This window comes from Salmo trutta, chromosome 7, assembly GCF_901001165.1.
Source record: "Salmo trutta chromosome 7, fSalTru1.1, whole genome shotgun sequence".
NCBI lineage: Eukaryota > Metazoa > Chordata > Actinopteri > Salmoniformes > Salmonidae > Salmo > Salmo trutta.
In genome coordinates, this window is record NC_042963.1 from 46,855,746 (window position 1) to 46,869,388 (window position 13,643).

A 13,643-nucleotide genomic window follows, 5' to 3' on the forward strand; every position below is an offset into this window, starting at 1 on the left:
GACATTTTCGGAAGATGGCCAGGGACTTCGTTCTCCTGATGTTCCACCATTGGAGTGCCAGGACAGAGAAGAGCTTTGACTGGGCTGAGCGGGAGTTGACCCCACATATGGGTAGGAGCATCAGCCTCACACATGCACACACACACCCGCATCTCCACAACATCTCCACCCCCATCTCCACTCCACCTCCATCTCCATCTCCACAACATCTCCACCCCCATCTCCACTCCACCTCCATCTCCATCTCCACAACATCTCCACCCCCATCTCCACCCCCATCTCCACCCCCATCTCCACCCCCATCTCCACAACATCTCCACACCCATCTCCACTCCATCTCCACACCCATCTCCACTCCATCTCCACACCCATCTCCACACCCATCTCCACCCTCATCTCCACCCTCATCTCCACTCCACTCCATCTCCACACCCATCTCCACACCCATCTCCACCCTCATCTCCACCCTCATCTCCACTCCATCTCCACCCCATCTCCACAACATCTCCACCCCATCTCCACTCCATCTCCACCCCCATCTCCACACCCATTTCCGCCCCCATCTCCGCCACCTACACTTTGGCCCGCTTCCACGGTGAAGGACAGGTTCTGCAGCACAGAGCGTCCAGCCTCTGTATACTTGACAGTCAGCCCCTGGACATCCATGTGGCCCTGATTGGGCCAGCAGTCTTGTGCGTGGGGGTTGTCGAGGACCAGGTCTGTGACTTTACCACCACCACTGGGTCTAGGCTCCTCCTGCGGCAAGTCGATGAACTTGAAGACCCGATCTACCGATCGCATCTGCAGACGGAAAAGAGGCCACAGAGAGGTGAGGAAGGGGTAGGTGTGTGTGTATACATTATGTGTGTGTGACATGAGATAATATAAGTGAGTAGAAACCTGTGGGAATGTGTGTAAGGGGGGGAGTGAAACGTGTGTGTGTGTAAGGAGTAAGTGAGTTCATACTGTAAGTGGGTCAATGTTAGTTTGTGACCTAATACTGTACCCGTGACGGTATGTTAGAGTAGTGACCTCCCTCGTACTTGTTAATTGTGCTATTAATATTAATATATATATACCCTCTATTCTCACATTAGTGAGTAGTATCAGTGTATAGTAGTATGAGTCAGTCTGGCAGTAATGATTCATTTTTCCAAAACAAGGAGAATAAAATGACCTGCACTGTGATAATGTCACGCCCTGACCATAGAGAGCCTTTAATTCTCTATGTTGGTTAGGTCAGGGTATGACTAGGGTGGGTTATCTAGGTTGTTTTATGTCTATGTTGGCCTGGTATGGTTCCCAATCAGAGGCAGCCGTTTATCGTTGTCTCTGATTGGGGATCATATTTAGGCAGCCATTTCCCCACTGTGTTTTGTGGGATCTTGTTTTGTTTATGTGTAGTTGCCTGTGAGCACTTCATTTGCGTCACGTTTCGTTCGTTCTTTATTGTTTTTGTGCGTTTCATTCAATAAACATGTGGAACCCATATCACGCTGCGCTATGGTCTGCATGTTATTACGACCATCGTGACAGATAAGCTCTTTCAGAATCCTAAGCCTGAATAAAGCTCATGTCCACAACAACAACACTGGGGTGTGTGAACTGAATATACAGTATGCTATGTTTTGACACCTTACCAAACAACACACAAGACAAGTGGAGTATCCCACTCAAGTAAAGGTAGCCTTTTACACTCGTACCCGTATACAGGATGAAAATGGCAGATTTAGACACTGATAAGCGCCTACATTGGAACATTAGTGGCTGTACAGTAACATGCTATAAATGACATCAGAGCTCAGTCTCTGTGCTTCACAGCGCTTTATGGGTTTTGACTGACAGCCATTCTGAACTTGAGCACCGCACACGACAAGAAGTTTCCCCCATCCCTCCGGCTAATTGGGCAACTTTCGATTTTGGTTTTCTTGTCTGAGTGAAGGAAATGCTGTAAGTGAAGAGGACTTAATGTATTTTGAAAGATGAGATGTTGAGGATTATAATAAATAGCACTTTGATGTCATACAAGCAAACCAAACACCCGGGAGTCCAAATGTGCACTTCACATTTCCACATCATAAAACTCATGTCATATAGTGTCAACGTTTATGATCACTATGTTTGATGTACAGTTACAAGATGACATGGCGTCATACCCTGAGTTGTTCTGAACAGAATGAGCCTATGTTTGTCTATTGTGAAGAAAATTTGCAGCAGAACACACACCTGACTGAGCTCAGGTCTCCTTTCTATGCGCACTAGAATTACGATCTGTTTCTCTGAATTGCCGTGTGAAACCCTAACACTGCAAGATCACACTGCAAGATCTTATTTTATAACTAGTCATGTTGGCAATAGAACAAGCTTTCAAATGACGCCCACCTGACCCAGATTGCGATTTAGAAAGGGCCATTTTGGGATTTCGTAAACAACAACGGTAATTGTGTGATGGCGGGGGTGCCATCACATTTTGTGTTCCAAACAAAACAACTACAAGTGTGCTTTCTCTAGCTCTTCAACGGCACAGCTAGGTGAGCTCAGAAAAGCACCTAGAATTGAAGACCCTTCTTTGAGTCATAAAAGTGCACCAGTTAGTCCTCAAATCAAATTAAAATAAAACTAAATATTATTGATTGCATACACATATTTAGCTTTCTCTCTCAAACTCTTGTAATTTTGTTGTCTTATGTTTCACCTACCACACATTTTCCAGGAATATTCTTATCATGTTATGGAATGTATCTAGAGTATTTTCAGATTTTGTTCTCAACAAATGTGTCAAAAAGTACAGTAAATGTAAAATGCACATATAATCAATAGGATTCAGTCCTGGATTCAGTCTTGTGTCAGGTGAACTGTTGTGTCCTCAACTTTGGTCTAATCATTTTCCATTAATCTCCAAACTGTTCCCTTTCAATTTCTACAATGGTTATGCTTTTCTAATTTCTTCTGTAAGAAACATTTCAATGTATCTCTATCCATATAGGCCAATTCAACTGAGTGTAAAAGGTTAGTGAGATTCATATTTGTGTGAGTGTGTTGTGCATGTTTGTATGTGTGAAACTGATAACTGCCTACTGGTAATGTGGTATGTGAATGCAAATAGAAGTCTATCTACCGTGATTGATCAAAACTGTGTGTTTACATACCAGTCCATCCACAGTGATGCTGGTGATGACAGCCCATTGGAACGTACCAAGGATAAGCATGGCTAAGGCCACGATGATGCCAATCTCCCCTGGCTTGTCCTCTGTGGAACACACACATCACATTATCAGTGGGCACACACGCGCTAGCACACACACACACACATGGTCTTGTACAGTTAACCTTGTGGTTAACCTTGTGGTCAAAATCCTATTTTCCCTAAGCCCTAACCCTAAACCATACTCTTACCCTAACCACAACCCTAACCCTAACCTTAACCCCAAAACCTAATCTTAACCCTAAACCTAACCCTAGCTTCTAACCCTAAACCTAAACCTAGCTCTTAACCCTAAAACAACCCCTAGCTTCTAACCCTAAACCTAAACCTAACCCTAGCTCTTAACCCTAAACCTAACCCTAGCTCTTAACCCTAAACCAAACCCTAGCTTCTAACCCTAAACCTAACACTAGCTCTTAACCCTAAAACAAACCCTAGCTTCTAACCCTAAACCTAACCCTAGCTCTTAACCCTAAACTTAACCCTAGCTCCTAACCCTAAACCTAACCCTAGCTCTTAACCCTAAACCTAACCCTAGCTCCTAACCCTAAACCTAACCCTAGCTCCTAACCCTAACTTCTATCCCTAAACCTAATCCTAGCTCTTAACCCCAAACCTAACCCTAGCTCCTAACCCTAAAACTAACCCTAGCTCCTAACCCTTAACATAATTCTAACCCTAACCCTAATTCTAACCCTAACCCTAATTCTAACCTTAACCCTAAACCTACTTGTTAGTTTACTATTCTGGTCCCCAGAAGTATAGTTAAACACGCACACACACACACACACACACACACACACACACACACACACACACACACACACACACACACACACACACACACACACACACACACACACACACACACGTCATAGCATACGTCACTGCAACCCCTTGTTATTATACACACACACAAACACACAGGTATTCAATGGTCTGTAAAATTACCCCTAGATTCACTACCAACATAAACACTGTGGCCCATTGAGAGATTCTCTATTTCACACAAAGATCTTTTCTACGTTGTCCATGAGAAGGCAGGAACAACTTACTCAGGCCTAAAGTAAATATGCAACGCAGTCGGCATCTGTAATATGCCAATCTACTTTTCAATTAAATGCTGTATTGGAAATAGCCTAATAATATTAAGTGTGTCTGTCTGTCCGTCCATCACTCACGGTTGGTTCCCACGGCAATGAAGGCTGCGGCGCTGAAGAAGAAGACGAAGATGATGTCACAGCGGAAGAGGAACCATCGCAGCGTGGAGAGGTAGTGGAACCATATGGCTGTGTGGGTGTTCAGGGCCTTGTGGAACAACGTCTCAAAGTAGCACTGACGTCCAAACGCACGGATGGTCCACAGACCCTTTAGAGAGATTATGAGGTGAGAGAAGATAGGGCTTCGGGCTGGGAGGAGGGGAAAGACAGAAAGAGAAAGAGAGATATTAAGAGAGTGAGCAGAGGAAGAAAACATTTGAGCAAAAAGGGAGAGCGACAAAGAGGAGAGGCAAGTAGAGAGAAATGGAGGGACAGAGGGTGGAATGGAGGGAGATAGGTTGGAATGGAGGGAGAGAGGTTGGAATGGAGGGAGAGAGGGTGGAATGGAGGGAGAGAGGGTGGAATGGAGGGAGAGAGGGTAGAATGGAGGGAGAGAGGTTAGAATGGAGGGAGAGAGGTTGGAATGGAGGGAGAGAGGGTGGAATGGAGGGAGAGAGGTTGGAATGGAGGGAGAGAGGGTGGAATGGAGGGAGAGAGAGAGGTTGGAATGGAGGGAGAGAGGTTGGAATGGAGGGAGAGAGGGTGGAATGGAGGGAGAGAGGGTGGAATGGAGGGAGAGAGGGTAGAATGGAGGGAGAGAGGTTAGAATGGAGGGAGAGAGGTTGGAATGGAGGGAGAGAGGGTGGAATGGAGGGAGAGAGGTTGGAATGGAGGGAGAGAGGGTGGAATGGAGGGAGAGAGAGAGGTTGGAATGGAGGGAGAGAGGTTGGAATGGAGGGAGAGAGGGTGGAATGGAGGGAGAGAGGGTGGAATGGAGGGAGAGAGGGTAGAATGGAGGGAGAGAGGTTAGAATGGAGGGAGAGAGGTTGGAATGGAGGGAGAGAGGGTGGAATGGAGGGAGAGAGGTTGGAATGGAGGGAGAGAGGGTGGAATGGAGGGAGAGAGGGTGGAATGGAGGGAGAGAGGTTAGAATGGAGGGAGAGAGGTTGGAATGGAGGGAGAGAGGGTGGAATGGAGGGAGAGAGGGTGGAATGGAGGGAGAGGTTGGAATGGAGGGAGAGAGGTTAGAATGGAGGGAGAGAGGTTGGAATGGAGGGAGAGAGGGTGGAATGGAGGGAGAGAGGGTGGAATGGAGGGAGAGAGGGTGGAATGGAGGGAGAGAGGGTAGAATGGAGGGAGAGAGGGTGGAATGGAGGGAGAGAGGTTAGAATGGAGGGAGAGAGGGTGGAATGGAGGGAGAGAGGGTGGAATGGAGGGAGAGAGGGTGGAATGAGGGAGAGAGGTTGGAATGGAGGGAGAGAGGTTGGAATGGAGGGAGAGAGGTTGGAATGGAGGGAGAGAGGTTAGAATGGAGGGAGAGAGGTTGGAATGGAGGGAGAGAGGTTGGAATGGAGGGAGAGAGGGTGGAATGGAGGGAGAGAGGGTGGAATGGAGGGAGAGAGGGTGGAATGGAGGGAGAGAAGGTAGAAAGCGGGGAGAGAAGAGGAACACAGAAGCATTAGTAAATCACTCACAGGATGTCCGACATAACATCTAGGTACTTCTTGACCAAAATGTACGTAGCTAACGGGTGATGTCAACTTGTTGATGGAATTTAAATTCACATCCTGGCCCCAACCCTGACTTATAGTACGCCACTTAATTCAGGTGGTGTGATAGGAAAGACCAACCACCCAAGCCAAAGACTGTTCTCTCTGCTTCCTCAAGGCAAGCGGTACTGGTGCATCAAGTCTGACACCAACATACTCCGGAACAGCTTCTATCACCATGCAATAAGACCTCACAGAACCCTACACACTACTCACACTGTTATTCCAACCTGCATACAAACACTCACATCATTTACTCACACACACACATAATACGCACATACATTTATAGTGACTCTACACCCACTCACATACAATCATCATATACGCTGCTGCTACTCTGTTTATCATATATCCTGATACCTAGTCACCTTACCCCTCTACATATCTACCTCTATCGATCTAGTATCCCTGCACATTGTAAATATGGTACTGGAACTGAGCCTGTATATAGTACCTTACCCCTATACATATCTACCTCTATCGATCCAGTATCCCTGCACATTGTAAATATGCTACTGGAACTGAGCCTGTATATAGTATGTTTACTTACTTTATTGTGTTCTTCTTATTTCTTAATGTTATATCTTGTGGGTTTTTGTTCTACCTTGTTATTTTTAGTATTACATTGATATTGATTACTGCATTGTTGGGTTTAGAGCTTGTAAGAAAGGCATTTCACTGTACTTGAGCATGTGACATTAAAACAGGAAAACATCGGAGTTGTTGTTTCAGAAGGGCATTGTTATGCGAGGAGTTGAAGAAATCTAAAATAGAAGTGCACCAGACAGTATCACAACAATAGAGAGTATATTTTCTCAGGCCACCGTAAAACCAAGTCTCTCTTGTTGTGAGATGAACCGTGATGTTTCTCATGTATCTCTTACTACAGTCTGACACACAGAGAGACAGGCAGGAAAATGAATGAAAGGAAGGAAGAAATAAACCTGACAGTTTATCTACTCTGATCACAGGCAGGTGAGTGAAACTGTCTCTCTAAGGGGTATTATATGAATTTAGGTGGATTTATATGGATCTTTAAGGGTCTCTGCACCAATAAAGGACAAATTTAGAACAAGAGCAACATACAACAAGAGAGTGTGTGTGTTTTGGCCTGTTGAGGACAGTGTGTGTGTTTTGGCCTGTTGAGGACAGTGTGTGTGTTTTGGCCTGTTGTGGACAGTGTGTGTGATTTGGCCTGTTGAGGACAGTGTGTGTGTTTTGGCCTGTTGAGGACAGTGTGTGTGTGTTTTGGCCTGTTGAGGACAGTGTGTGTGTTTTGGCCTGTTGAGGACAGTGTGTGTGTTTTGGCCTGTTGAGGACAGTGTGTGTGTTTTGGCCTGTTGAGGACAGTGTGTGTGTGTTGGCCTGTTGTGGACAGTGTGTGTGTTTTGGCCTGTTGAGGACAGTGTGTGTGTTTGGGCCTGTTGAGGACAGTGTGTGTGTTTTGGCCTGTTGAGGACAGTGTGTGTGTTTTGGCCTGTTGAGGACAGTGTGTGTGTTTTGGCCTGTTGAGGACAGTGTGTGTGTGTTGGCCTGTTGTGGACAGTGTGTGTGTTTTGGCCTGTTGAGGACAGTGTGTGTGTTTTGGCCTGTTGAGGACAGTGTGTGTGTGTTGGCCTGTTGTGGACAGTGTGTGTGTTTTGGCCTGTTGTGGACAGTGTGTGTGTGTTGGCCTGTTGTGGACAGTGTGTGTGTTTTGGCCTGTTGTGGACAATGTGTGTGTTTTGGCCTGTTGAGGACAATGTGTATGTTTTGGCCTGTTGAGGACAGTGTGTGTGTTTTGGCGTGTTGTGGACAGTGTGTGTGTTTTGGCCTGTTGAGGACAGTGTGTGTGTTTTGGCCTGTTGAGGACAGTGTGTGTGTTTTGGCCTGTTGAGGACAGTGTGTGTGTTTGGGCCTGTTGAGGACAGGTTGTGTGTTTTGGCCTGTTGAGGACAGTGTGTGTGTTTTGGCCTGTTGAGGACAGTTTGTGCGTTTTGGCCTGTTGTGGACAGTGTGTGTGATTTGGCCTGTTGAGGACAGTGTGTGTGTTTTGGCCTGTTGAGGACAGTGTGTGTGTTTGGGCCTGTTGAGGACAGTGTGTGTGTTTTGGCCTGTTGTGGACAGTGTGTGTGCTTTGTCCAGGGGGGAACAGTGATAGAGAAGGTATGTGTTTTGTCCAGTCGTGTGTGTTTTGTCCAGTGAAGAACAGTGAGAGAGTGATGCCAGGATGGAGCCAGAGGAAATCCCTGATCGGATTTTCACTCTGACCCCTCCGTGGCTGCAGAAAGGCCTTGTGGCCATCTGCGACACACACAGAATGACAGGATCAGGAGTGGAGTCAGAATGTCCCGAGTCCCAACACAGATACACACCTTTCTCTCACTATTTCAATCCAACACTTTGGTACAAGTAAGTTACGGGAATGTATGGAATGTTTGCAGAATGTTGGGAATTGTTCTGGTGAGGGAAAACTCAAGCAATAGTACCATTATGTATCATATCCCCTATCTAGTCATGTCAGATCAGTGGTTACTCCAAGGCGAGAGGAAGTATCCAATTGTTAAAGGACCACCACTTTCCATCCAACTAAAGGACCCGAGGAGATATTTAGGCATCTGAAGACACCACCCATCAATTATTTTCCAATCAAATCAAAGTTTATTGGTCGTGTACGGGGTTGTGGGATCTAAAATCTAATTGGACGAGAGCTGACCTCCCACTCCGTTATGTCCCACTTCCCCTCCAGCGGACCTCGCCCCTCTGTGCATCCTCTCCAGCCTCCACCCTCTCCTCCCTCAATTTTCTTCTCCCTACATCCTGCTTTCTTTTATATCCCTTACTTTCTTTGACTCCCTGCCCGTTACAATGTAACTTCTGGAATTGTTCAAAAAGCGAAAAGTCTGTTCACCTTTCTCGCCAGTCGAGATAAATCAAGCACACCTCCTGTACCCCTACCAGTCTCACCCTCAGCTTCAAGTTGTTTGAGCTGTTGTCCGGTACGCAGGAAGTACTTCCTCAGGACCAGGAATATGACGGCCAATGGGATTGCGGCGATGAAGATGTACGGCCGCATGATGGAGACAGTGAAGATTGCTCCCAACACGATCAGAGTTAACTAGAGGGAGAGAATATGAATCATATAAAATACAGAGCTTTTCATGAAAAAACAAAAAAGAGAACCCTCAAAACAATAAAATGAATTCAGATAGAGACTGGGAAGGAATTTCTTTGAGAGAGAATGAGACCGACAGAGCAGCCAGTCACCTACCTGGATGACAGACAGACAGACAGACAGACAGACAGACAGACAGACAGACAGACAGACAGACAGACAGACAGACAGACAGACAGACAGACAGACAGACAGACAGACAGACAGACAGTCACCTACCTGGATGACAGACAGACAGACAGACAGACAGACAGACAGACAGACAGACAGACAGACAGACAGACAGACAGACAGACAGACAGACAGACAGACAGACAGACAGACAGACAGACAGACAGACAGACAGACAGACAGACAGACAGAGCAGCCAGTCACCTACCTGGATGAGGTCAAACAGTACAAGAGGAAGCATGTCGTCGATGGTGGCCATGTCTTTAGTGAACCTGTTCATGATCCGACCTACAGGGCAGAAAAACACACACATGGAATTGACTGCTGCTGAAAGTTCGAGGCATTGACTGGTGGTGGTCGTACTGACTAACTGACTGATGTACAGGCTGTGAGATTACACAGACAATTGACCGATAAATTAGACATTTAAGCCTGTGTTCAGATACAGTACCGGTAGATGCATGTACGTATGCATTTCTAGCTGATACATAATCATTGGTTAAGCCAGGGGATTCAGCAGTGGGCCTCACCTGTTTTCATAGTGTTGAGTACAGCCATGGGGGCCCTGAGCACAGCAGTGAGCATCTGTTCATGCAGCCTCTTGGACACGGTCAGTAAGGTGTGGACCAGTGGCAGGCCTCTGAAGAACCCCAGCGCCAGAACGCTCTCCGACGTCGCCACGTAGATGTAGATGATGTAATAGGCGCTGGTTGGCGTGACGATGACTGACTGTTGGACGGCGGGTGACGAGGCGTTGGAATGTTGTTGGTCTACGTAGTTAGGCGCCGATGGGTTGGCCTCCTCTGTCCAGATCTTACTGAGAGGGAAAGAAGAGAGTACAATGTTTACAACGGTATCTGAATCGTGTTTTTTTTCAAAATATATATATTTTTTTCAACTGCTCTTTTGTTTGAGTAGTTCGCGTTTAGCGGTTTACATGTGATCAGGCTGATCTGAGCTGTTTACATGTACAACGCACAACGCATCACCGGGGGCAAACTACCTGCCCTCCAGGACACCTACACCACCCGATGTCACAGGAAGGATAAAAAGATCATCAAGGACAACAACCACCCGAGCCACTGCCTGTTCACCCCGCTATCATCCAGAAGGCGAGGTCAGTACAGGTGCATCAAAGCAGGGACGAGAGACTGAAAAACAGCTTCTATCTCAAGGTCATCAGACTGTTAAACAGCCATCACTAACATTGAGTGGCTGCTGCCAACATACTGACTCAAATCTCTAGCCACTTTAATAATTAAAAATGTAATGTAATAAATGTATCACTAGTCGCTTCAAACAATGAAAGTTTATATAATGTTTACATACCCTACATTACTCATCTCATATGTATATACACTGTACTCTATACCATCTACTGCATCTTGCCTATACTGTTCGGTCATCGCTCATCCATATATTTTTATATACATATTCTTATTCATTCCTTTACACGTGTGTATAAGGTAGTTGTTGTGAAGTTGTTAGATTACTTGTTAGATTTTACTGCATGGTCGGAACTAGAAACACAAGCATTTCGCTAGACTCACATCAACATGTGACAAATAAAATTGGATTTGATTTGATGTGCTATTAGGCTGATCTAAGCTGTTTACACTGTTCTGAGCTGTTTACACGTGATCAGGCTGATCTGAGCTGTTTACACGTGATCAGGCTGATCTGAGCTGTTTACACGTTATCACACTGTTCTGAGCTGTTTACACGTGATCAGGCTGATCTGAGCTGTTTACACGTGATCAGGCTGATCTGAGCTGTTTACACGTTATCACGTTGTTCTGAGCTGTTTACACGTGATCAGGCTGATCTGAGCTGTTTACACGTGATCAGGCTGATCTGAGCTGTTTACACGTTATCACGCTGTTCTGAGCTGTTTACACGTGATCAGGCTGATCTGAGCTGTTTACATGTTATCAGGCTGATCTGGGTTTCTTGTGGTGGATACTACTTGTTTACCATTGTAGGCTGATCATCCTAGTTCCTTGTGATGAATATTATAGCACATGTGAAAACAAACTAGTACTTACTCTGTGATAAGAAATATCCCCAGGACAGAGCCAGCAACCTACAGCACACAATAAACACAGTTAGACTGAGGGTGGCAACAGCATGCATTGAAATAATACTGTCAATAAATGCAATTATGATCCAACAGGGACCCTCTAGTCTAGCGCTACCAGACATCAGTCCGCATTCTTGTTCAAGAATCTGGAAAAGTCCAGAAAAGCAGGAGTTGAGTTTAGGGATTCTCTAATACAGTATCATTATGGGTTAATATATAATATTTCCTTTAATAAAGTATTGTTATGGGTTAATATAACATCTTTCCTCTAATACAGTACCGTAAGGGGTAATATAACATCTTTCCTCTAATACAGTACCGTAAGGGGTAATATAACATCTTTCCTCTAATACAGTACCGTAAGGGGTAATATAACATCTTTCCTCTAATACAGTACCGTAAGGGGTAATATAACATATTTCCTCTAATACAGTATCATAAGGGGTAATATAACATCTTTCCTCTAATACAGTACCATAAGGGGTAATATAACATCTTTCCTCTAATACAGTACCGTAAGGGGTAATATAACATCTTTCCTCTAATACAGTATCATAAGGGGTAATATAACATCTTTCCTCTAATACAGTATCATAAGGGGTAATATAACATCTTTCCTCTAATACAGTATCATAAGGGGTAATATAACATCTTTCCTCTAATACAGTACCATAAGGGGTAATATAACATCTTTCCTCTAATACAGTACCATAAGGGGTAATATAACATCTTTCCTCTAATACAGTACCGTAAGGGGTAATATAACATCTTTCCTCTAATACAGTACCATAAGGGGTAATATAACATCTTTCCTCTAATACAGTACCATAAGGGGTAATATAACATCTTTCCTCTAATACAGTATCATAAGGGGTAATATAACATCTTTCCTCTAATACAGTACCGTAAGGGGTAATATAACATCTTTCCTCTAATACAGTACCATAAGGGGTAATATAACATCTTTCCTCTAATACAGTATCATAAGGGGTAATATAACATCTTTCCTCTAATACAGTACCGTAAGGGGTAATATAACATCTTTCCTCTAATACAGTATCATAAGGGGTAATATAACATCTTTCCTCTAATACAGTATCATAAGGGGTAATGTAACATTTTTCCTTAAGATTCTATATTATCAGGTTGATCTGAGCTGTTTACATGTGATCAGGCTGATGATTGATTTATAGCACACAAAAATTAAAAGAAAATGTCAAGAAAACTATATGCTATTATACCACTTGTTATCATCACTGCATGTCAGAGGCATGAAACATTTGCAAATAGACTTGGAAAACAGGTGGTATAGCCTACGCTCCAAGGCAGCGATGGGTGGCTGACACCGAGACACATACACATACATTTGTGCCTAATGACAATCGCCAAATGTCATGACACCACTGTTTGGAGGCTGGAAATATGTTGCGAGTGGATGAACGTGCACGGGTAGCCTAGTAAAGGAGCCCTTCGAAGTGATTGTTTTACAATCAGATGAACACATGACTGGTTGTGTTAATGCCACAATAAAAGACAATACATTTCAAAAGTTAAATGACAAATTACGACTAGACCCACAGAGATCCTATTGAATTATTAGTGATTCTACATGTAAATTCTATAATGAGGCTGATAAAAAAAACGTGGTGCACATATAGGAGGTTCTGTACCGGGAAGAAATTAATTCCACTTTCAACCCTGGTTAATATAGAATCTGTCCTCTAATACAGTGATGTTATTGGTTAATATAGCATCTGTCCTCTAATACAGTGATGTTAATGGTTAATATAGCATCTGTCCTCTAATACAGTGATGTTATTGGTTAATATAGAATCTGTCCTCTAATACAGTGATGTTATTGGTTAATATAGCATCTGTCCTCTAATACAGTGATGTTAATGGTTAATATAGCATCTGTCCTCTAATACAGTGATGTTATTGGTTAATATAGAATCTGTCCTCTAATACAGTGATGTTATTGGTTAATATAGCATCTGTCCTCTAATACAGTGATGTTATTGGTTAATATAGCATCTGTCCTCTAATACAGTGATGTTATTGGTTAATATAGAATCTGTCCTCTAATACAGTGATGTTATTGGTTAATATAGAATCTGTCCTCTAATACAGTGATGTTATTGGTTAATATAGAATCTGTCCTCTAATACAGTGATGTTATTGGTTAATTAATATAGCATCTGTCCTCTAATACAGTGATGTT

At 44.1% G+C, this 13,643-nt stretch overlaps 1 protein-coding gene across 1 annotated transcript in view; it reads right to left on the reverse strand.

Annotated features, from left to right (window-relative positions):
- Positions 1–13,643, reverse strand: part of LOC115197540 (cystic fibrosis transmembrane conductance regulator) — an 80,800-nt gene that overhangs the window by 17,107 nt on the left and 50,050 nt on the right. The window contains exons 18-24 of the mRNA XM_029759175.1: positions 11,388–11,425; positions 9,873–10,159; positions 9,551–9,630; positions 8,964–9,114; positions 4,387–4,614; positions 3,150–3,250; positions 577–801 (exon numbers count right to left, since the gene is read on the reverse strand). Coding sequence (XP_029615035.1) covers positions 577–801; positions 3,150–3,250; positions 4,387–4,614; positions 8,964–9,114; positions 9,551–9,630; positions 9,873–10,159; positions 11,388–11,425 — 1,110 coding nt within the window. The remainder of the gene's footprint in view (positions 1–576; positions 802–3,149; positions 3,251–4,386; positions 4,615–8,963; positions 9,115–9,550; positions 9,631–9,872; positions 10,160–11,387; positions 11,426–13,643) is intronic.